General features: G+C 46.8%; 1 protein-coding gene across 3 annotated transcripts in view; it reads left to right on the forward strand.

The window, feature by feature from the left end:
* LOC106567418 (teneurin-2) overlaps positions 1 to 24,771 on the forward strand; it is a 132,539-nt gene that overhangs the window by 103,839 nt on the left and 3,929 nt on the right. For all 3 annotated transcript variants that reach the window (XM_014136636.3, XM_014136638.3, XM_014136640.3), the window contains 20 exons: positions 626 to 831; positions 1,050 to 1,245; positions 3,045 to 3,146; positions 3,563 to 3,757; positions 5,710 to 5,910; positions 6,240 to 6,425; positions 9,774 to 9,920; positions 11,792 to 12,002; positions 12,501 to 12,620; positions 12,797 to 13,058; positions 13,168 to 13,435; positions 13,968 to 14,111; positions 14,762 to 15,014; positions 15,126 to 15,146; positions 20,009 to 20,241; positions 20,852 to 21,006; positions 21,459 to 22,333; positions 22,685 to 22,860; positions 23,874 to 24,109; positions 24,473 to 24,769. In XM_014136636.3, the coding sequence (XP_013992111.1) occupies positions 626 to 831; positions 1,050 to 1,245; positions 3,045 to 3,146; positions 3,563 to 3,757; positions 5,710 to 5,910; positions 6,240 to 6,425; positions 9,774 to 9,920; positions 11,792 to 12,002; positions 12,501 to 12,620; positions 12,797 to 13,058; positions 13,168 to 13,435; positions 13,968 to 14,111; positions 14,762 to 15,014; positions 15,126 to 15,146; positions 20,009 to 20,241; positions 20,852 to 21,006; positions 21,459 to 22,333; positions 22,685 to 22,860; positions 23,874 to 24,109; positions 24,473 to 24,769 (4,484 nt within the window). The remainder of the gene's footprint in view (positions 1 to 625; positions 832 to 1,049; positions 1,246 to 3,044; positions 3,147 to 3,562; positions 3,758 to 5,709; positions 5,911 to 6,239; positions 6,426 to 9,773; positions 9,921 to 11,791; positions 12,003 to 12,500; positions 12,621 to 12,796; positions 13,059 to 13,167; positions 13,436 to 13,967; positions 14,112 to 14,761; positions 15,015 to 15,125; positions 15,147 to 20,008; positions 20,242 to 20,851; positions 21,007 to 21,458; positions 22,334 to 22,684; positions 22,861 to 23,873; positions 24,110 to 24,472; positions 24,770 to 24,771) is intronic.

The raw sequence follows: 24,771 nt of genomic DNA on the forward strand, positions 1-24,771 counted from the left end.
CTGCACCAATTTCTCAATCGTTTTTTTTTTTTTTAAAGGGGAGATGCAGTATGTTGCGCTACAGATGATGGTGGACTACGATGATTTAGCAAAGTCTTCACTATTGTCGACCCCTCAGTCCCATGAGAGCTGCATGATAAACAGGTCTGGGAATACCATAATCCCCCTCTCCGAGGGAGGAGGAGAATGGCAGCAGATCTTTAGTTCCTCACCGTCCCCATAGGGAAAAGGAGCTACAGGAGCTGTGTGATGCCGCATCCTACGGTACTACAATGTAAACATTAATCTAAAACCCTTTTCCGGTGTGAGATGATTAATAGTGTCGTAAATGCACACCTTAGTAAAACAGCATCTGTATATTGGTTTTTTCCCCCGCAATGAAACACAAATATTTGCATTGCCTCTCCATGAGCTGGGGACATTGACTTTCCTCTGGGTTTTAGTCACAGCAGAGGTGTTCTTTCAGCAGAGATCCGGGGTAAACTCACAGGGACCTTTTACCTCGGATTTGATATGTCTAACCGACTCTTTCTCCCTTCTCTCTTTCACTCACCCCCCTCCCTTTCTCTCTCTGTCTCTCTCTCTCTCTCTCCCATCCCCATTCCCTCCCCCGTCTCTCTTCCAGGACCGTGGGTGTACAGGAACAGTAGTATAAGTACAGGTGAGCTGGAGGTAGGTCGGCGGGTGAGCCAGGACATCCCCCCAGGAGTGTTTTGGCGCTCCTTACTACACCTCCGCCAGCCCCTGTTCCTCAAGTTCAACATCTCCCTGGGCAAAGATGCACTCTTTGGGGTGTACATCCGCAAGGGTCTGCCCCCCTCCCATGCACAGGTACCCAGCAATGGCCATCTATATTGTTTTAGACCTAGATAGGTCATGTTTTAAGACCTGGATATAGCTATCATAGAAGTATATTACATATGTCACAGATATGTTATAGACCTTGACATTAATTCCACCTGAATTTCATAAACAGGGTTTATTCAGCAGAATTGACTACTTCTTGCCGTGCCCCTTCCTTCCTGACCTACCCTGTTCTCTCTGTTCAGTATGACTACATGGAGCGTCTGGACGGGAAGGAGAAGTGGAGCGTGGTGGAGTCTCCTCGGGAGCGCCGCAGCATCCACACGGTGGTTCTGAACGAGGCCATCTTTGTTCAGTACCTGGACCCCGGCACCTGGCATCTGGCCTTCTACAACGACGGCAAGGACAAGGAGTCTGTCTCCTTCAGCACCGTGGCTCTAGGTGGGTGCTGTTATTGTGTTTGCCTGCTCTATAGCTCTGTTTTCTCTTCGTAAAGGCAGGGAAACCATTTTTGGATTCTGGTAGTGAGTAACACCTCTGAGTGAGTTCTACAAATGCACCATTCCAGGTTTGCAGCCCTGTTGGCCAGATAGGGTTAGACTGATGTTAGTAGTGAACTCTGAATGTGTTGGCAAGGTTGAGTGGGAGAGATTGAGTTGTAAAATATGTATGCCTATGGAGTCCTCTCAGTCTCTACGCTGCTTTAACAAAAATATATATAGTAATTTAACTAGTCAAGTCAGTTAAGAACAAATTATTATTTACAATGACGGCATACCAGGGAACAGTGGGTTAACTGCCTTGTTCAGGGGGAGAATGACACGTTTTTACCTTGTCAGCTCGGGGATTCAATCCAGCAACCTTTCAGTTACTGGCCCAATGCTCTAACCGCTAGGCTACCCGCCGCAGCTGTCACACAGTTCGCCATCGCTTAACAGTAAACAAGCGTGCAACAGCTGACAACAAAACAAGAAAAGAAAAAAAAAACCACCTGCTTTGGTTTTGAAGTTTTCATGACTGTCAGGAGCTCCCCCGTAGAAAACCACTATCTCTACACAGCACACAGGCACGCTCTGCTGCAGTAAAGGCACAGAACAGCATCTTTGATTTAGAGATCTGTTGTAATGATAACCAGTGATGAGAAAGACTGGTCTGAAGGATGATGCTACCGAAAAGAGAACAAAGGGCAACAGATCAGGGCGTGGGCTTCAACTCGACTAAAAGAGAGGGGAAAGTGAGCTGAGATGAATGGGTTGGCTTGGCTACTGGCTACAAGGTCAAAGTGGAGTTTTTGTATTCGACAGTGGACTCTCTCAGTACATGAATACACATCTGCTCATTATTCATTTGCCTTATATGCTTCCATGAACCTCTAATCCTCCATGGGGAGGCACACAGGACATGCAACGGTGGCAGCAACATACAGTGGTGGAGTAGCCTCACTGCCGTAGGGACACTGAGTGATTGAGGCAATTATATTACAGTAATTGTACTTAACTGAGCAGTGGGGATGAGTAATGTTGTAATGGGGGAGGTTTTCACTCGTGGCAGGGGGGTGGAGGAGGGAGGGCTGTTTTGAGGACATTTGGGGTGTGCTAAAAAGAGTTTTGGTACACTGAATCGTTTGAATAATGGGTTAGAAGTCACGCCACAGAGGCTTTTTGAATTATCTGTGCTGTGCATTTAAAAAATATATATATAATGTTTTAAAGCTTCGCTGACCGTTTCTCTGCTAATGGATATTTACAGAGAATGTTTTTAAAATAAAAATGACCGAATCTCAAAAGATCATCTCTCTTTACCCGTCCTCTTAATACTGAGCTGTAATCTTTGTATGAGCTATACAGTATATGTTGACATACCCCCAGGAGCTGCCCCTTTTTTGAGTGATGTGTCAGTGTGTTCACACGTTATAGCGCTTGATTGTATTCTTCCATCAAACACTTGACCTTCTGCATTAAACTCTTATTGTAACAGACTGTTATATTAGCTGTAGGAAGAGTAGCAGGTTCAGCCTCCAGTAAAATGTTAATGCTTGTTAATTATTAAGACGTATCTAATTATGAACGATAAGGAGGTAAGAGGTGATGAGGGAGGAGGTCTGCCTAATCAAAACAGGAGAGGGATAGAATAGAGGGAGGTGAAAGGAGTGGGAACAATCACTTCCTTCTATATCATATTATACCTCGTATTTTGGTTGTAATAACGTGTCTGTTTCAATTATGTCTGTTCGATCATAGATTCAGTGCAAGAATGCCCGCAGAATTGCCATGGAAACGGAGAGTGCATGTCGGGCGTGTGCCACTGCTTTCCAGGATTCCATGGCATGGATTGTGCCAAAGGTATGTACTTTGGTATTACTGCGCTAGGCTGTCAAGTGATGTATTCTGTAGGTATACTGTAGAATATTTGACACCCTATCTTAAATCATCACGAGTTGTTTTGAGACATGTCCAATAGAATCGTCTCAACGTAAGTGACTCAATACTGAGATATATATATATATATATAATATATATATATATATATATATATATATATATATATATATATATATATATACTCAAATGTATATTGTGGAATATCATACCCCTACCTTGATCCTCGTAACAAGAGCCACCATGACTTGTTCGAATCCAATCTTAACATAAGTGATCCTCTACTGAAATAAAAATGGAGCATGACTCAAATATGACCTAAAGCCCATGTCTTTCACCTTGTCTCACTTGCTGTATCTCATTCCTCCCACGTTGTCTAGCTGCCTGCCCGGTCCTGTGCAGTGGCAATGGCCAGTATGACAAGGGCTCGTGTATCTGCTACAGCGGGTGGAAGGGTTCAGAGTGTGACGTCCCAGTGGGCCAGTGTATTGACCCAGTTTGTAACGGCCGTGGCACCTGCTCCGAGGGCTCCTGCACGTGCTCGGCAGGTTACCGCGGCGACACCTGTGAGGAAGGTAGGGTGTACAGCGCTGTAGATCACGTTCACACCCACTCTCAGACACACACACACACCTGCCTTCAGGGAGATTCACAATGTAGTGCCATATTACGCTTCAAAAAGTATGAGACTGCAGTGATATACACTGAGTGGACAAAACATTAGGAACACTTTCTCATTCCATGACGTAGACTGACCAGGTGAAAGCTATGCTCCCTTATTGATGTCACCTGTTAAATCCACTTCAATCAGTGCAGATGAAGGGGAGGAGACAGGTTAAATTAGGATTTTTAAGCTTTGAGACAATTAAGACATGGATTGTGTATGTCCCGTGTGGCTCAGTTGGTAAAGCATGGTGTTTGCAACGCCAGGGTTGTGGGTTCGATTCCCATGGGGGACCAGTACGGAGAAAAATAAATCAATAAATCAATAAAAAAATTAATAAATGTATGCATTCACTAGTTACTGTAAGTCACTGTGGATAAGAGTGTCTGCTAAATGACTAAAAATGTAAAAAAAATGTGTGCCATTCAGAGGGTGAATGGACAAGACTAAATATTTAAGTGCCTTTGAACGGGGTATCACTAGTTTCCTGCCTGGCGCACTGGTTTGAGTGTGTCAAGAACGGCAACGCTGCTGGGTTTTTCACGCTCAACAGTTTCCTGTGTGTATCAGTAATGGTCCATCAACCAAAGGACATCCAGCCAACTTGACACAATTGTGGGAAGCATTGGGGTCAACATGGGCCAACATCCCTGTGAAATGCTTTTGACACCCTGTAGAGTCCATGCTCTGACAAATTGAGGCTGTTCTGAGGGCAAAGGGGGCTGCAACTCAAGATTAGGAAGGTGTTCCTAATGGTTTGTGCACTCAGTGTATACAGTGGGGTCTGAAATGATTGACACCCTTGATAATGATGAGCAAGTATTGTCTGTATAAAATAAATAGTTCAAATACAAATAAAATAGCTTTTTTTAATCATGTCATCAGACCAAAGCTCCAGTTCCAATCCAAGTGCCAATGCTGTTCAGGCATTTCCATTTGTTCGATGACATGATAATAGAGCTCTTTGGCCACGCACACCAGTGGTGGGTTTGGCGTCAAAATGAGAACGCATGATCAGAAAATAATATTTGATGTTATGGGGCCATTTTGCTACAGCCGGTCTTGGGGCCCTTAAGGTCAACGGCATCATGAACTTCATGTACCAAGATATTTTAGCCAAAAAACCCATTTAAAAACCTGCTGTTTGAATTGAAGAGGGCAGTTCAAAGAATATCAATGATCTAGAAGGATTCTGTATGGAGGAATGGTCAAAGATCCCTCCCAATGTGTTAGACTTTAGAAAAACTTTAGAAAAATACCCAGTGCTTTTATCCTCACAAGCTGAAGTATTGAACGGTGTTGAAAACAGGGGTGGCAATCATTTTGACCCCTTACCTGTTTGAGAATTGTTTTTAAATGAGTTGTTTAACCAAATCTCTTTCTCTGAGCAGTGCTATTTGTATAAAATAGTATAATATCCTTTGCATACAATATAGCTCAGTATTTAAATGATTTATTTTACACTGTCATTTTTGCTCAGCTTTATCAAGGTTGTCAATCATTTCAGACCCCACTGTGCATCAGAAACGTTATTAAGGGAATGGAATCTCTTTTATTGATCAGGCTTTTAAATAATTGCCCGGGAGCTGATTCATTCACTTATGTTCTGATGGGTTTCTGCTCATCTGGGATGAAGTGGAGTTGGAGCCAAAAGTAGGGTAAGTAGAGAAGCGAGATGTGTGATGGAAGAGTAGAGAGAGTTCCAGTTATACGAAGAGACTGAGAATGCATCAGAAATGGCCATTTTACCTCCTTTCTTTCAGAATATTCCCTTCTTTAAGTATATTCACTTTTCACTAATACTGCTACTACGTTTTTGTTAGGTGCATTGACGACATGCCTCTGTTTCTCTCTGTGTATCAGTGGACTGTCTTGACCCAGGCTGCTCTGACCATGGTACCTGTGTGAGTGGGCAGTGCCACTGTAAGCCAGGCTGGGCCGGCCCGCTCTGTGAGCATCCCAGGGCCCAGTGCCCAGACCAGTGCCACGGACACGGTACCTTTATACCCGACACAGGTATCTGTAGCTGCGACCCAAACTGGATGGGACCAGACTGCTCCATGGGTAGGTAATACCACACACACCTTCCCCTCTGTGATCCTCTGTAGCTCAGTTGGTAGAGCATGGAGCTTGCAATGCCAAGATGGTGGGTTCAATTCCTGGGACCAAGCATGCATGTCTCTTGCTTTGGATAGAACGTCTGCTAAATGGCATATATTAAATGACTTCTCTCACTAGTCTACAACTCAGAAAGACACTCAACACACGCCATGGCCACATCTCTTTATGACTACCTCCTCTGTGAAACCCATCCATTTCCCTATGTCCATCTACTGTACTGCTTTCCTCTCCTATTACTGTGCTCACGTGCCTACATGTGTGTTTCTCCACAGAGGTGTGCTCGTCGGACTGTGGCGCCCACGGCGTGTGTGTCGGCGGTGTGTGTCGCTGTGAGGAGGGCTGGACAGGCGCCGGGTGTGACCAGCGTGTCTGCAACCCGCTGTGTGTGAAGCACGGGACATGCCGGGATGGGAAGTGTCAGTGCCAACAGGGCTGGAACGGAGAGCACTGCACCATCGGTATGTAGCCAATCAGCCAACACCCTGGCACGCGAACACACTAACACACACAGCAGTATCATTCCTCTATCTTCCCACCATACTAACTCTCAGCCAAAGGGAGGAACTGTCACTTCCCCCACATGTTTAAAAGATGTATCCTTTATGCTGCCTTAACCATACACCTTGGTTGGATTATGAGGAGGTACCGGCAGTCCATAGCCACGGGAAATAAAAACATATATATATATAATTTTTTTCTGTTATAATTTTTTTATTAGTGAACTCGGCCTTTATTAATTCTGTATGAGCGGGGGAAAATACTCCTCAGCACCAAACCCCACCCCCTCGACAGCACCCCTAACACAAAACATCTTCCCGCAGCCATGTCCAATGTGTCTTTTTCTATGATTATATAAAGAGCATTCTAAACTGGGTGGTTCGAGCTCTGAATGCTACGATGTTTCGTGCTTGAGAACAGCCCTTAGCAGTGGTATATTGGCCATATACTACACCACCCCCCCCCCCCCTGTTGCTGAAGTATAGCACTCAGCAGTAGATACATCCACCAATGCTGATGAGGGCCCTCCTTCCCTGCTCTGCTCCTCCATGTCATTAAGACGCTCTCCCATTCCTTTGGAATGGTTTCTCCACTACAGTGCAAATGTTTCATCTATGGCCAAAGTACTCAGCCACATCTATCTGTAGCCTCTCCCCTCCAGCCTAGTCACCCACTCTCCACTGGAGAGGCTGGGCAGCAGGCCTCTTGGTGCTCCCTTAAGGCGTCTGCATGCTTCCCATCCAAAACAGTTCGCAACAGATTTTTTTGTTAGTTTTGGTCTTCGTCAAGGGTTTTTCCAGCTATTCGTGCACAATTTCTTTTTTGCTCAAGGCAAGCCGAATTTCGGTAGCGGAAGTCTACGCCCCTTCGTCGGTCATTGGTCAACAGTAGGGATTCTTCAATGAAGGGTTTGTTGTCATTCTACTGTAGATTGCTCGTTTGCATGCACATTTTTTCACTTGAAATACTGCACCAGAAATACTGCACCAGACAATACTGCACCGGGATGAAGAGCTAATCGGCAAGAACATCAAAATGAATGACAGATTTCTTGAGTTATCTTAGATTAATTCGGACTATTTTGAGGACACTCAACACACGCCATGGCCACATGGCTACGGCTTCTCAAGATGGACAAATGGTACTATTGCAGCTTTTTTCTTGTTTTTCAAGCAAAGGTCTTTTAAGGGAGTATGCCAGCACACTCATTTCATTTGCCTAGCCTAGTTCGGGCTAGGCGCCAGCCGAACCGAAGCATGCGGAAGCCTTAAGACCCACTCAACCTCCCTGGGAGCCAACAGAGAGGGACAGCCACTCTGCCCCCTCATTCTCCCCCAGAGTGCTCTTGAGTGCCAGAGGGCTTTATTTTCCTATTTTCCTCTCTTTATCTTCCTCCCATCTGATGAGAAAAACACCTCCCTGGAGCTCCACTGTGGGCTGTGTTGTTAGAGCTGTGCTAGCTCCCATTCTCTGTTGATTATGTGTCTCTCTCTTAGTGTTGGAGAGTTGAGTGTGAAGGAGATTTATCTCTCCTATTTACCTGTGATGAACCATGCTATGTTAAGAATCCCACTTTGTCCTCCACACACAAGTAACTTATCAAACCTGCCCTATTTTGGTTTCACGCAGACTTTTGGGATAGCTTGGAACAAGGTATTGTATTTGGACAAGAGGTGATCTGACGTGTGCATTAGTTCCCCACGCCTCAAACAGAGAGGCTCTCTTGTGTAGAAGAGGGATGTAGAGGGTTCCTTCGTATTGTGAAGTGTTGAGTCGTGTTTGTACTCAATGTCTTAGTGGTAGCTGGTGTTTTAGAGTTCCAGAAGAATGATGCAAACTCCCATTGGCTAGTATCCCCAATCCCTATTGGTCCCTCATATTGGGATATTCAGCTAGTGCAACCTTTCTACCACTTCCTAATATTTGTTAACCCAGATGGTACCATTTTTATGTTTAACTAGTCTGTCCACGACAGATGAACCCCTTCCTCATAGACTTTAACATTTGGATCCGTTGCATTGATTTCTCTCTTGTGCTTTGCTAAGCATAGGACTATTGTGTGTCAGTTTGTTCTGTGTTCGTTTGTGAACGTCGGCCTGTTAGTCCGTCTGTCTATCAACGTTTTGTTGTAAACACACAGTTAGCTAGAAGTGTATGTTAGCGTTGCTACTCCATGTTAAGTAGGCTCAATGGAGACCGATCGGCAGCTATTTCTGCTGCAGCAGTCTGCTCCCTCCATGGGAATATTAATGGCCTTGGCCTTTTAGCTGCATCTGCCCAGCAGTAGGTAGAATACTAATAGATGAGTTGGACCAGTGGAGCTGCATGCTCATCCCTGTTGGGAGAATACTAATGACTGTGCAGCTCCACATCGGGACAGGACGGCGGACATGTTGTTAGGAGGCTGGCTTAAATGAAAGGTTAATACGGTTTAATGAGGTTTTAGTCTGTTTGGGAAAAAGTCTTAATGTTAATCTTGACGTTTCCTAATTTGACGAAAGTGTCTGATTTCTAAATGCAGTTTTTGGATTCATATTTATCACTTCTTCATTTTTTTTCAGTGAGGTTTGCTCTTTTGACCTTTGGTGATGGTAATTTGTGGAACACCATCGGCGAGTTATGTAGATTTACAGTCCAATACCTCCGAACTGCCTGGTCCCATACCTCTGGTCTCCTGTACAGACTGTACTACACCACTGAGACAGATGTCCCAGCAGCATTCATCATGTCCTCTTCATTAACCTAGCCTGGGAGAATATTACATCTGCTGAGGGGGACTGCAGTCATCAATGATGTGTAGCATCTCTCCTGTTGTTCTCCCTCCCTGTTTTCAAAGTCTAGGTGGCTTGTAATCTCATCACTTTTGCCTAATCAAATCCTCTCATGAGGCAGCATTACAACCCAGCCAGCCTCCAGAGGAAAATCAACCACTGCAAATGAATTGGCTGTGAACTTGTGTACTTTCTTTTATTGAATACTTTTAGCTATGAATGGATATTGAACAAAACAATTTACCGCATGCCAAAACCCTCCCTTTTGCCTCTAGGGTATATACTGTAGCTGTATGAATTCCACATCCACAAGAAGAGCATTGTTGTGATGAGATGCAATCCCCTTGCCATGTAATCAATCGTTTTATTTTTTAATGCCATTGTTGTGTGATGCAACGGTAGACAGAGACTAAATATATCAAGTTGGTGTGCTGCTCTCCCTTAGCTGGTACAAGTTACTCTGTCACTATTATTGATCGGTCCTCTCCTCTGGTCCATGTCCACTCCTCCTCTATTTCCCTCCACCCTCTCTCTCAGACGGGTGCCCGGGCCTCTGTAACGGGAACGGCCAATGCACCCTGGGACAGAACAACTGGCACTGTGAATGCCACACTGGCTGGAGAGGACCTGGCTGCAGCGTTGCCATGGAGATCTCCTGTGCTGACAACAAGGACAACGAAGGAGGTGAGTGTGTTGAAGAGGTGAAGGATCACAGCACAGGAAGGCAGGCTGACGCTTTGTAGATTTGCCTATGAAAAATGATACCCGTGATTTTGAACCAGCTGCTACGGCGTCGCAGTATTTGTGCAACTGTACTGTTGATTTGGTCTAGATTTTGAATCCGTTTATTTCCTAATAATAGCAGTGTCTCTCAAGGCGTGACAATTATTTGATTCTCCCTGATGAGCAGCAGTCAGCCAGACAGACAGACGCCTGCCCAGGTTTTTCTGAGAGGTTTCCTCCCAGTGAGTGTTTTTAGCGGATCAAAGAGGTGTGATTGCGGGGCTAGTGCTATCAGGTCTGGATGGCCCCATTATGGCATCCTTCTGTCGGTGTGAGCTAGCACTGAGAGTGCTGGGGAGAGAGGAGAGGCTGGCTGAATCAATGCCTCCTCCTCCTCCTAAGAGCATGTGGGGATCAGTGACCTAGAGTTTGCTGAGATGGATGCCCGTATTATTTCCTCCCCCTCCCTCCCTGGTGGGAGATGGAGTGACCCCCTCCTGTGACCATTTGTGAGAGGATCAAAGAGGCCTCGGCAATAGATGCTTTTCACAGGGCAAGCAGCAGCTCCGAACAGTCAGTCAGTCAGCCTCAGTCAGCATGTCAGGGCAGGGTTATCTAACATGAAAATGATACCCGGGTGTATTTTTCCTTGATTAATGGCTAAGTAGTTTGCAGAGGCCAGAGCTGTGTCAATTTTAAAGAGCGCTTTCTCTGTGGCATGTCATGCAATTGAGGATGCCTGTCGCCAAGGAAACGGGTGGTGATTGAACAGGTGTCTTAATGCAGCCCCTGGAAGCCTTTAATCTTTCATCTCCCTCGTCTGCGTCTGAGCAATAAGGTCATTGGGCTCCGAGGACAATGGGTTTTTAAACATGGCTCACTTGAACAGCCCTCCATTACCAGACTGGCTCAGTGCATGTTTCAATGTGTGACTGGCTGGCTGCCTAACTGGCTGGCTGATGTGGTTAATCCAATCGTCTTCCTTCTTCCATGGAGATGTTGCGTCATACTTCCTAGTCACGTCCTTAATCCTTAACACTCTCGCTATGTATGTGTGTATGTCTGTCTGTCTGTCTGTGTGTGTTTATCAGTCTCCCTCCCTCTCTATTTGTCTCTGTCTGGGTTTTACTTCACCAAATAATACCTGAAAGATCAAACAGAAAATGTGTACAAAGTCTCTGAAAGTAGTTGGCGGTGTTTGTTTTGGCAGGTCTGACGCGGATGGGAGGTGTAAGGGAGGGAAGGAAAATAGAGGCGGGTGAGCGCGTGCTTGTGTCGGTGCGTAAAGAGAGATGAAAAAGAGGAGACCCCCCCCCACAGGGTTGTGCGTTATGTCCCGTTTGACTTTGATGCCAGTGTTATTGGGTCTGACTAAAAGGGCATGCAGGCACTGTGCCGGGGAGCAGGCTGCAGAGCACCACTTCTAAAGGAGAACCTGGAGAAAATAGAACAGCACACACCCGTCCTCATGAAAATAGAGCATTTAGATGAAGAGCTCAATGAACTGTCTCACGAAACAATCATGAAAAGAATGGAAAGGGATTATACATTTTGAATCATGCACACGTTGTGGCTCACATGGACACAGTATAGAGGGCATCCAAATGCTAAATATGCATGTGATGTCTTTGAATATTATTATATTCCATTTCGACTGTCGTTTCTTTGTGGCACTGTTTTATCAGCTCTGCTCCTGCGTGAGCAATAATCTTGTTCTATTCTGCCCAACTACAAGAGGAACAATTTGACATAAAAAAATGCCATTGAATCATTATTTAGCTGCGGCGGTGTCTGTCTGTCCAGATTAGATTTCTGTGTGTTTCCCCTTGCAGACGGACTGACAGACTGCATGGATCCCGACTGCTGCACTCAGAGTCTGTGCCTGACCAATCCACTGTGTCTGGGAGCAAGGGATCCACTGCAGATCATCCAGCAAAGTCAATCACCATCCCTGAAAGTCAGGTCATTCTATGACAGGGTCAAGCTACTGGTGGGGAGAGATGGCACCCACATCATCCCTGGAAACAACCCCTTCAACTCAAGGTAGTGTACCCATCTGCCCGTTTCACTTCCTTCAGGATGGAATCAACTAGCTATACAATAAATATCAGCATTTATAAACTGGGTGGTTCGAGCCCTGAATTCTAATTGCCTGACCGCCGTAGTATATCAGACCGTATACCACGGGTATGACGAAACATTTATTTTAACTGCTCTAATTACGTTGGTAACCAGTTTATAATCGCAATAAGGCACCTTGGAGGTTTGTGGTATATGGCCAATATACCACGGCTAAGGGCTGTAAGAACAGCCCTTAGCCATGGTATATTGGCCATATACCACACCCCCCCCGGATCTTATTGCTTAAATATATATCAGAGTTTCAAATATATCCAAAAGTGTATTTTTCTGTCCCTAAGTAATTACCACTGACTTTGACAGCCATTCATTGAGATTTTAGGATCACTTGCTGTTACATCGTCTTCATGCCTTGGCAGTCAGTTAGGAAGCAACTGCATCTTCTTTCACCTCCTCTTGCAGCCTGGCATCGTTGGTCAGAGGCCAGGTCCTGACCACGGACGGGACTCCCCTGGTAGGGGTCAATGTGACGTTTGTCAAGTACCCTCACTATGGTTACACCCTGACTCGACAGGACGGCACGTGAGTGACTGTTTGGGTTTTGCATATGACAATGACTACCATTTTGTTATTTTTTTTTATTAATGGATTTACTGTATGTCCCTTATTTCCCCCATGAATTACACACATCTTAGAGTGAATGGAGGACAGTGTGGATCAAAGTCTTTATAACACACCCTGTCTTTGTTCCTCTGTAGATTTGACCTGGTGGCCAATGGGGGTGCATCTCTGACCCTGCGCTTCGAGCGAGCGCCGTTCTTGAGCCAAGAGCGCACGGTGTGGCTGCCCTGGAACCGGTTCTATGCCATGGACACGCTGGTACTGAAGACGGAAGAGAACACCATCCCAGCCTGTGACCTCAGTGGCTACGTCCACCCTGACCCCGTGGTGGTGGCCTCACCCCTCTCCTCCTTCTTCAGCTCCCATCCTGCAGAGAGGCACATCATCCCTGAGACTCAGGTACTTACTGTACCTACATCCAGTAGCTCTCCCTCTAGCTCTCTTTGTCTGTTACTTCTCTCTCTCTCTCTCTCTCTTTTCCACTAACTCCCTCTCCTCCTCCTCCTAGGTGGTTCATGAGCAGCTAGAGATCCCAGGTACAGGTCTGAAGCTCTGCTACCTGAGCTCTCGTGCTTCGGGGTACCACGCCCTGCTGAAGGTGACCATGACTCAGACCCTGGTTCCCCTCTCCCTGGTCAAGGTGCACCTGATGGTGGCCGTGGAGGGACACCTCTTCCAGAAGTGGTTCCACGCCTCTCCTAACCTGGCCTACTCCTACATCTGGGACAAGACGGACGCCTACAGGCAGAGGGTCTATGGGCTGACCCAGGCTGCTGGTGAGTGGCAGTGTGAGATTCTGTAGTGTTTGGATTACGTTTGGTCGGTTATGTTAGATGTAACTGTGTAGCTCTATCTGTCAAGACACAGGACTGTGCCATCTATTACCGCAACAGGCTGGCAGAACTTCTGTTTTGGCTTTCTGACAAAGAAAGCCACAACACAAGCATTTAATTAAGTTGACACCTACACAGTAAGATACTGTGGGATGCTGTGTAGGTGTGAACAGGTGTCAACCATGAGCCCCATGCATTGACAGAAACACTATGTGATCACACTGAATACGTTTCTCCTTACGCACTCGTCTCAATACATCTCACTCGCTTGATTAACAGTCTTGTTGAAGCATGCTAAACCTGATGCGCTCGTCCACATGTATGTATATTGCATTTGATTCCTGCGGTCATTGAGAGTACATTTAATGCATTCAATGACTGTACGTGCTATGTAGTGTGATGACGCCCTGTGTTACTTTGAGGTGGTGCTAAAGTGTGGATGGAGAGTAAAGTTCTATTCTCTGTTTTTCTACAGTGTCAGTGGGGTTTGAGTATGAGACGTGTCCCAGTCAGATCCTATGGGAGAAGAGGACAGCGGTGCTGCAGGGTTACGAGCTGCTACCGTCCAACCTGGGGGGCTGGTCCCTGGACAAACACCACGCCCTCAACATTGCCAGTGGTACGACCTACAGCCTTTTAAATCACACTTAGAACATTTTAGAACGAACCTCACTCACATCAGGACAGATCATTTACAAGTGTGTGTTTACTTTTGTTAGTGTTGAGAATTATTTTTTATTTTTTTTAAATGGTGTAGCTACATTACATGGTCACTGGAACCAAACAACTTCTTGGAATGCATGAAGGAATGTTCAACATCCAAGTAGTCGTGTCTTTTCTTGTCGCGCATCTGTATATCAATGCAGTGCCACTGAGGATCTCCTAAAACGGTGTTCTTTCGCCTCCATGTTTGACAGCACCACGTGTACCCTGAAAACCAATGGAATATTCCTGTGCCCAGGCAGTGACAGACAGGGGACAAGCAGGGAGTCAATAAGATGAAAACACTAATAGTATAGTACTCTGACTCTCACACCTTCACACTCACTCAGTTTCTATAGCAACAGTTTGAACAGTATTATTATTATTATTATTTTTAGGTACACAGGGAATTGAAACTCAAAGATGATAAGTAAGTCAATATTAAGATAGAGGCTGATTTAAAAAGTGACACTGGGTCTTTGTTCCTTAGCTCTATCCCCGGCGTAGATGTAAAGTTTAGGATCTAAAAGGATATTGTACTGAATCGGAATGCCTCTACTGTTTCAGGGATCCTGCATAAGGGCAGTGGGGAGAACGTGTTTGTATCAGAGCAGCAGCCTCCAGTCATCAACAGCATCATGGGGAACGGGCGCCGGCGCAGTATCTCTTGCCCCAGCTGCAGTGGTCTGGCTGAAGGCAACAAGCTGCTGGCCCCCATGGCACTGGCCTGTGGCGGGGACGGGAGCCTGTATGTGGGAGACCTGAACTTCATCCGCCGGGTCTACCCCACTCTAAACACCACAGCCGTGCTGGAGCTCAGGTAGGTTGGCAGACATGAGGGATGGACAGAGGTTATCATTGGAGGAGGGGTTAAATAACATGATGGGTGGAAACTAACAAGGTTGTTTTCTTTGTTTTTGTTTTTCTCCAGAAATAAAGACTTGAGGCATGGGTAAGTTATGTTTGTGTGTCCTCTAGGGCTGACCCCATTTAGTCGACTGGTCGATTGTTTGGTCGATAGGCTGTTGGTCAACCAAGATTTCTTTAGTCGAGCAGCAGCAAACAAAAATAGAAATCATGTTTTACAAGACACCTGTCTGAGTGGACTAATCTATTGTGGAGGCCGTGGGGATGGCACAGTCCATCACTCTAAGACATGTGCTGCTGAAAATATATATGGTTGTATTAAGTAAGAACATTGGTGCAACACTAATAAGAATTATATTATTTTATAACAATTCTCCTGCTTGGGTAGCGGTCACTGTCCGCGGTTCTGAAATACATCACTGCGCTGTTGAATTGGTGCCTTTTCCTAGACCATGTTGCTATGTGAGTAATAGCAAAGTTAACCAGCATATTGGTGTTGAGAACAATGGGCGGAGGCAGCAGCGGAGTTAGGAGAACAGAAAACAGCCCTTGCCTTAATGGTCTAAGAAAAGTGAGGCGAGAAGAAATCCCAACTTAATTAGGTCTATAATCAATAGCGTAACTGTTAAATGTGCCTGGCTTTATAAATCATCAATATATTGTACATTTACAGTGAATTCGGAAAGTATTCAGACCCCTTGACCTCTTCCACATTTTGTTACATTACAGCCTTATTCTAAAATTGATTGAAGAAACACATTTTCTCATCAGTCTGCACCCCCCCCCCCCAAAAAAAAAATTTGAGCTCAGGTGCATCCTGTTTCCATTGATCATCCTTGAGATGTTTCTTCAACTTGATTGGAGTCCACCTGTGGTAAATTCAATTGACCGGACATGATTTGGAAATGTGATGCATGTCAGAGCAAAAACCAAGCCATGAGGTCGACGGAATTGTCCGTAGACCACCGAGAAAAGATTGTAGAGGCACAGAACTGGGGAAGGGTACAGCATTGAAGGTCCCCAAAAATACAGTGGCCTCCATCATTTTTAAATGGAAGAAGTTAGGAACCCCCAAGACTCTTCCTAGAGCTGGCCGCCTGGCCAAACTGAGCAATTGGGATTGAAGGGCCTTGGTCAGGGAGGTGACCAAGAGCCCGATGGTCACTCTGACAGAGCACCAGAGTTCCTCTGTGGAGATGGGAGAACCTTCCAGAAGGACAACCATCTCTGCAGCATTTCACCAATCAGGCCTTTATGGTAGAGTTGCCAAAGAGTTCAATCTTGGTTTCATCAGACCAAAGAATCTTGTTTTTCATGGTCTGAGAGTCCTTTAGGTGCCTTTTACTGAGGAGTGGCTTTCGTACTCTCAACTAGCTTACATTTACATTTTCACCAAATTGGTGCATTCACCTTATGATATCCAGTGGATCAACCACTTTACAATAGTACATCTATATCTTTTTTTTTGGGGGGGGGGGGGTTAGAAGGATTACTTTATCCTATCCCAGGTATTCCTTAAAGAGGTTGGGTTTCAGGTGTCTCCGGAAGGTGGTGATTGACTCCGCTATCCTGGCGTCGTGAGGGAGCTTGTTCCACCATTGGGGTGCCAGAGCAGCGAACAGTTTTGACTGGGCTGAGCGGGAACTGTGCTTCCGCAGAGGTAGGGGGGCCAGCAGGCCAGAGGTGGATGAACGCAGTGCCCTTGTTTGGGTGTAAGGACTGATCAGAGCCTGAAGGTACGGAGGTGCCGTTCCCCTCACAGCTCCGTAGGCAATCACCATGGTCTTGTAGCAGATGCGAGCTTCAACTGGAAGCCAGTGGAGTGTGCGGAGGAGCGGGGTGACGTGAGAGAACTTGGGAAGGTTGAACACCAGACGGGCTGCGGCGTTTTGGATGAGTTGTAGGGGTTTAATGGCACAGGCAGGGAGCCCAGCCAACAGCGAGTTGCAGTAATTCAGACGGGAGATGACAAGTGCCTGGATTAGGACCTGCGCCGCTTCCTGTGTAAGGCAAGGTCGTACTCTGCGAATGTTGTAGAGCATGAACATACAGGATCGGGTAACCGCCTTGATGTTACCGGAGAACGACAGGGTGTTGTCCAGGGTCACGCCAAGGCTCTTAGCACTCTGGGAGGAGGACACAATGGAGTTGTCAACCGTGATGGCGAGATCATGGAACGGGCAGTCCTTCCCCGGGAGGAAGAGCAGCTCTGTCTTGCTGAGGTTCAGCTTGAGGTGGTGATCCGTCATCCACACTGATATGTCTGCCAGACATGCAGAGATGCGATTTGCCACCTGGTTATCAGAAGGGGGAAAGGAGAAGATTAATTGTGTGTCGTCTGCGTAGGAATGATAGGAGAGACCATGTGAGGATATGACAGAGCCAAGTGACTTGGTGTATAGCGAGAATAGGAGAGGGCCTAGAACTGAGCCCTGGGGGACACCAGTGGTGAGAGCATGTGGTGCGGAGACAGATTCTCGCCACGCCACCTGGTAGGAGCGACCTGTCAGGTAGGACGCAATCCAAGAGTGAGCCGCGCCGGAGATGCCCAACTCGGAGAGGGTGGAGAGGAGGATCTGATGGTTCACAGTATCAAAGGCAGCAGATATGTCTAGAAGGATGAGAGCAGAGGAGAGAGCCTCCGTGACACATAGAAGAGCAGTCTCAGTTGAATGACCAGTCTTGAAACCTGACTGATTTGGATCAAGAAGGTCATTCTGAGAGAGATAGCAAGAGAGCTGGCCAAGGACGGCACGCTCAAGAGTTTTGGAGAGAAAAGAAAGAAGGGATACTGGTCTGTAGTTGTTGACATCGGAGGGATCGAGTGTAGGTTTTTTGAGAAGGGGTGCAACTCTCGCTCTCTTGAAGATGGAAGGGACGTAGCCAGCGGTCAAGGATGAGTTGATGAGCGAGGTGAGGTAAGGGAGAAGGTCTCCGGAAATGGTCTGGAGAAGAGAGGAGGGGATAGGGTCAAGCGGGCAGGTTGTTGGGTGGCCAGCCATCACAAGTCGCAAGATTTCATCTGGAGAGAGAGGGGAGAAAGCGGTCAAAGCATAGTGTAGGGCAATGTGAGCAGGACCAGCGGTGTCGTTTGACTTAACAAACGAGGATCAGATGTCATCAACCTTCTTTTCAAAATGGTTGACGAAGTCATCCGCAGAGAGGGGGGGGGGGGTGGGGGGGAGGATTCAGGAGGGAGGAGAAGGTGGCAAAGAGCTTCCTAGGGTTAGAGGCAGATGCTTGGAATTTAGAGTGGTAGAAAGTGACTTTAGCAGCACAGACAGAGGAAGAAAATGTAGAGAGGAGGGAGTGAAAAGATGCCAGGTCCGCAGGGAGGCTAGTTTTCCTCCTGCCCGGAGCCCTGTTCTGTGAGCTCGCAATGAGTTGAGCAGAGGGAAGAGATGATCGGATGGAAGAGGAGAGAGTAGCGGGAGAGAGAGAGCGAAGGTTGCGACGGCGCAATACCATCTGAGTAGGGGCAGAGTGAGTAGTGTTGGAGGAGAGCGAGAGGGAAAAGGATACAAGGTAGTGGTCGGAGACTTGGAGGGGAGTTGCAGTGAGATTAGTAGAAGAACAGCATCTAGTAAAGATGAGGTCAAGCATATTGCCTGCCTTGTGAGTAGGGGGGGACGGTGAGAGAGGTTAAAAGAGGAGAGGAGTGGAAAGAAGGAGGCAGAGAGAAATGAGTCAAAGGTAGACGTAGGGAGGTTAAAGTCACCCAGAACTGTGAGGGGTGAGCCATCCTCAGGAAAGGAGCTTATCAAGGCGTCAAGCTCATTGATGAACTCTCCAAGGGAGCCTGGAGGGCGATAAATGATAAGGATGTTAAGCTTGAAAGGGCTGGTAACTGTGACAGCATGGAATTCAAAGGAGGAGATAGACAGATGGGTCAGGGGAGAAAGAGAGAATGTCCACGTGGGAGAGATGAGGATTCCAGTGCCACCACCCCGCTGACCAGATGCTCTCAGGGTATGTGGTAGTCACCTCGAATGCATTTCAATTAACAGGTATGCCTTGTTAAAAGTTATTTTGTGGAATTTCTTTCCTTCTTAATGATTTTGAGCCAATCCGTTGTGTTGTGACAAGGTAGGGGTGGTATACAGAAGATAGCCCTATTTGGTAAAATACCAAGTCCATATTATGGAAAGAACAGCTCAAATAAGCAAAGAGAAACGACAGTCCATCATTACTTTAAGACATGAAGGTCAGTCAATCCGGAAAATTTCTCAATTTCAAGAACTTTAAAAGTTTCCACTCTGGAGCCCAAAATCGTCCACAGAGTGAAGGAAAAGCCGCCAACAACTGCTCAGCATAATATGCTGGCTGCTTTGTTCCACTCGTTAGCTGCTTTTTCTTCACTCTGCGGTCCAACTCATCCCAAACCATCTCAACTGGGTTGAGGTCAGGTGTGTGCCTTATGTGTGTCATGAATTCTAAATAAATCATCGAAAGTGTCACCAGCAAAGCACCCCCACACCATCACATGTGGGAACTCCTTCAAAACCGTTGGAAATGCATTCCAGGTGACTACCTCATGAAGCTGGTTGAGGGAATGCCAAGAATGTGCAAAGCTGTCATCAAGGCAATGGGTAGCTACTTTGAAGAATCTAAAATCTATAATATATTTTTAGTTGTTTAACACTTTTTTGGTTACTACATGTCTCCACTATTATTCTACAATGTAGAAAATGGTAAAAATAAAGAAAAACCCTTGAATGAGTAGGTGTGTCCAAACTTTTGACTGGTACTGTAAGTATCCAGACCCTTTACTCAGTACTTTGTTGAAGCACTTTTGGTGTCCTCCAGCTTGGTAACATTGCCTGACATACAGCTTTAGCAAAAGTGATGGTTACCTGTATGTCATCTCTCTTGTATTCCTATAGTCTCTGGCTCAGTCCTTTGAGGGATTATCTATCTAGAATATTCTCTCATTTCCTATCTACCTAGGAACAACCCAACACACAAGTACTACCTAGCGGTGGACCCACTGTCTGGGTCGGTCTTTCTCTCGGACACCAACTCTCGACAGATCTACCGCGTGCGCTCACTGACCGGCGGGCGGCAGTTGTTGGACAATGCCCAGGTGGTGGCTGGGACCGGCGAGCAGTGTGTCCCCTTCGACGAGGCCCGCTGTGGGGACGGGGGCAAGGCCGTGGAGGCCACACTCATGAGCCCTAGGGGTGAGTTCCAGGGGCATAGTGTATCAACCCTTACTGTGGAGGTGACAGTGACTGAATACGGATGCCTTTCCTTATTTAAGGGATGCTCTGCTCCACACATTCCATATAAAATCAGTTACATACATCTAATTTCCATCAGGATTATTTTGTTAGATCTGTCTGTTACTTACACTGTCACTTATACCCCTTTGTAGGAAGCACATATATTGTGTGATTTTACACATGTTCACCTGCTATTCTTTTGGGGTCTTAAGCTGTCACTCAGTATCTAATTTAGTGGTATCCTCAGGAGGGAGGGTGTATGTAAACGAGTGATTTGCGATCTGTTTGTTCAGAGCAGTGACCTGGAACAGAAACAGCGGGTCTTCTTGACACCAAACTGCCAGGCGGAGTGTTACACTGTCACTTGGTGTCACAGCAGAGATGACACTCTAACACAGAGACATTCTGATGTCAGCATGAGGTTACAACCCTGCAGAATGCCTGATGAGCCCAACTTTGACAGTGTTTTGACTGTTTGTGTTAGCAGCCCCAGATGTAAAGTAGAACTAGTTTTCATATGTCAGAATGTTATGATTTCTAACACTGCCTCCATCTTTCTGTCTGTCAGGGATCGCTGTGGATAAGAACGGCCTAATGTACTTTGTTGACGCCACCATGATCCGTAAGGTGGACCAAAACGGCATCATCTCCACCCTGATCAAGACCAATGACCTCACAGCGGTCCGTCCACTCAGCTGTGACTCCAGCATGGACGTCAGTCAGGTGAGGAGGAAAAACTGGGGAACAAAAAATCGAAATGTTTCATATCTTTATATTTTGGACTTACAGGCCCTTTGGGGCAGAAAACCTGTGTAGTGCTGAGGGTATATGTTTTTCTTAATAGCCAGGTGGGAAGAGAGTCTGCAGTCTAAATGATATCCCCATCTGTCCTATTTTTCCCCCTCTGCCTTATGGCCAAATACGCTAAGCATGGACCCCTACAGAGACTTTTCTTTAGAGGGATATATCTACTACTGTCCAACATAAGAGGGCTGCCTCTTTGCTGTCATAAATTGACAGTATTTATACCCACCTATCCAAGCTATCCTAGCTGTACGCTCTTCTGAATAGTGTGTGAGAGAGAGGAATTTGGATCAAGACTTGGAGATCTAAAGAGCCCTGGGGAGTTCCAGTGGATTTGTGATTACTCATGTGTTGTGTAACTGTTCATCCAGGTGCGTCTGGAGTGGCCCACAGATCTGGCGGTGAACCCCACAGACAACTCCCTGTATGTGCTGGAGAACAACGTGATCCTCCGCATCACAGAGAACCACCAGGTCAGCATCATCGCTGGGAGGCCCATGCACTGCCAGGTCCCGGGCATCGATTACTCCCTGAGCAAGCTGGCCATCCACTCTGCCCTGGAGAGCGCCACGGCCATCGCCATCTCCCACACTGGTGTGCTCTACATCGCCGAGACGGACGAGAAGAAGATCAACCGCGTGCGGCAGGTCAGCGCCTCCGGAGAGACCTCTCTGCTGGCCGGCGCCACCTCCGAGTGCGACTGCAAGAACGACGTCAACTGCCAGTGCTTCTCTGGCGACGAGGGCTACGCCACGGACGCCGGGCTCAACGCCCCCACCTCGCTCGCTGTGTCTCCCGACGGCACGCTGTTCATCGCTGACCTCAACAACATCCGTGTGCGGGCAGTGCGGCGCGACAGGCCCATGGCCACGCCAGTGGGGCTGTATGAGTTGGGGTCACCCCGGGAGCAGGAGCTGTATGTGTTCAGTAGAGATGGGCTCCACAGACAGACAGTCAGTCTGATCACCGGAGAACCTCTCTATAACTTCACCTACGGGCCGGACAGGGAGCTGGCTGCTGTTGCTGATAACTGTAACAACACCCTGAGGGTGAGGAGAGACGGATCTGGCCAGCTGAGGCTGGTGCTGTTGCCTGAGAACCAGGTGGTCACCCTGGGGTTGGACCCTGCCGGTGGCCTGCGCTCTGTATCTGCCCTCAACCAGGAGGTGGCGCTGATGAGCTATGCTACGAACACAGGCCTGCTGGCCTCCAAGGCTGATGAGACTGGATGGACCAACTTTTATGAGTATGTGGTAATTAACTTGTGTATGTGTGACTGTAAATTAGCCTAACGTATTCAGTGATATAGCTCACAGTGCAGTGTATTAATATTAGGTGAAGAAAAGGAGCAATAGCCATTTATTGGTGTGGAAATAATGCATTAGTCAGAGAGAGAAAAAGAAGTCTGGATTCCGTCAGGCCACTCGGAGTCAAATCAACAATATGGTCATGTCACATTGTCACCATCTGGTGTCTGACCCTGGTACTGCTCTGAGTGCTAGAAGACATCTGTTGGTCTCACACAAACATTCCAGCACATGTAGGATTTTTCCTCCATGGCCCCTGGACTCAGCTCCATCCTACTCTTCCCATGCAGGTATGACAGTGAGGGCCGTCTGACTAACGTCACCTACCCCACGGGAGTGGTGACCAGCCTGCACCGGGATATAGACCAGTCAATCAACATCGACATGGAGAGCTCCAACAGGGATGATGATGTCACCGTCATCACCAACCTGTCCTCTGCAGAGGCATCCTACACTGTGGTGCAAGGTAACAAACATGTCACCTAAAAGGATCATTCTCATATTTAAACTACAGTACTATAATCCCCTACCCAGCTCGCTCCCTCTGTCTCTCCAACTCCAACACCCTAGGGTACCTGACACTTTTTACAGTCCTATGACAAATGCGATTAAGGAGAAATTCATTACCTAGGACACAGTAAATCTTCATCTGTGTCTGTGGGTGCCATAGGAGGTGGCTGCTGCCCAACAAGAGGGCCCCTGATCCCAGAGCTTATTTCAGCCGTTTAACAGTGTGGGGAAAGAGCAGGAGAGAGTATAGATTTCCCTACTGACCCATGGGGGTGTGACAGAAAATAAATGCAATCTCATCTGTACGTCTGGAAACTACTGGAGCCGTGAGAATAAGAATTGAAGAGATTTATATGAAAGTGCGCCCTGGGGGGCTCATAAAAGAGGGAAAGCGACTTGGCTACCTTAAACTGCACACTTTATTTCAATCTAATGTGGGAGTTCTGACTGAAATGGACTCTACAAAGTAAATCTGTCTATAAAGGCTTCCAAAGTTTGCTTCTACTGTTTCAGGGAGATAAATTGAGTTTGAAAGCCGTTAAAAGCTGGTTTTGAGTACTCTCGTCTGGTTAGACGTGTTCGGGAAGTTTCCTTCGCATTAAGCTCCATGGATTATTTTGCTTCCAGGTACCTTTCCTCCTCAAATGTAGTACATGATCTCATTACTGCAGGTAAATGGAATAAAAAGCTCATGTTCTGCATTTTGCTGAGAGACGAAACACCCTCTTATCTTTGGTCATGTCATTATGAGAGAGGATACTTGTTATTGTCTGGTAGAAAAGTACACAGATTCAGCCCCTGAGACTGCATTTCCCCAAATGCAGAGCATTCAATCAGATCAAATGTAATGTCTTCTCTGTAATAAAACGTGCCCTCAGTTTCTCACTTCTAATCCAACCTGTGTGTGTGTGTGTGTGTGTGTGTGTGTGTGTGTGTGGTGTGTGTGTGCGCCTGCTGCTCCCCCTGCAGACCAAGTACGGAACAACTACCAGTTCTGTTACAATGGTACTCTAAGAGTATTGTATGCCAATGGCATGGGCCTCAGCTTCCACACAGAGCCCCATATCCTAGCCGGCTCAGTCAGCCCTACCATTGGTCAGCGCAACATCAGTCTGCCCACCGACAGCGGGCTGAACTCTATCGAGTGGAGGATGAGGAAGGAACTCATCAAGAGCAAAGTGACCGTCTATGGCAGGAAGCTGAGAGTAAGCTGGACAAAATGCACTTAAAGTGCTCAGTCTCTAATGTCAATCCATTTCTGGAGTTTTTTTTAGACAATGCAGCTTGCTCTCTGTCAAACTGAAGTCCCGAGAAGGAAAATAGATCTACAATATAGGATTTGGAGAGTAATATTGTTGTTTTTAACTATATATGATACACAGCCAGCTCTGAGCAGAAGAGAGAAAATTGTGTTTTTCACCCATTAAAACATTTGATTTTATCAGAATGCATATGATTATACAGGCTTAGGATGTCTTCCTCTCAGGTTTCATGTAGTCAGGTGCCAATAATTTTTGACCTAACTGTACCTATGACTAATGAAATGTCCTCCCTCACACTCTGCACAGGCCCATGGCAGGAACCTCCTCTCCATTGATTTTGACCGCAACACTCGCACAGAGAAGATCTATGACGACCACCGTAAGTTCACACTGAGGATCATGTATGACCAGCAGGGCCGTCCAGCCACCTGGCTTCCCAGCAGCAGCCTGGCTGTGGTCAACGTGTCCTACTCCCCCACTGGACGCCTAGTGGGCCTGCAGAGAGGCAGCATGAGCCAGAGGAGCGAGTTTGACACCTTCGGACGCATCCTCTCACGCACCTTTGTGGACGGGAAGGTGTGGAGCTTCAGCTATCTGGACAGGGT

This window comes from Salmo salar, chromosome 13 (genome assembly GCF_965601325.2).
Source record: "Salmo salar chromosome 13, fSalSal1, whole genome shotgun sequence".
NCBI lineage: Eukaryota > Metazoa > Chordata > Actinopteri > Salmoniformes > Salmonidae > Salmo > Salmo salar.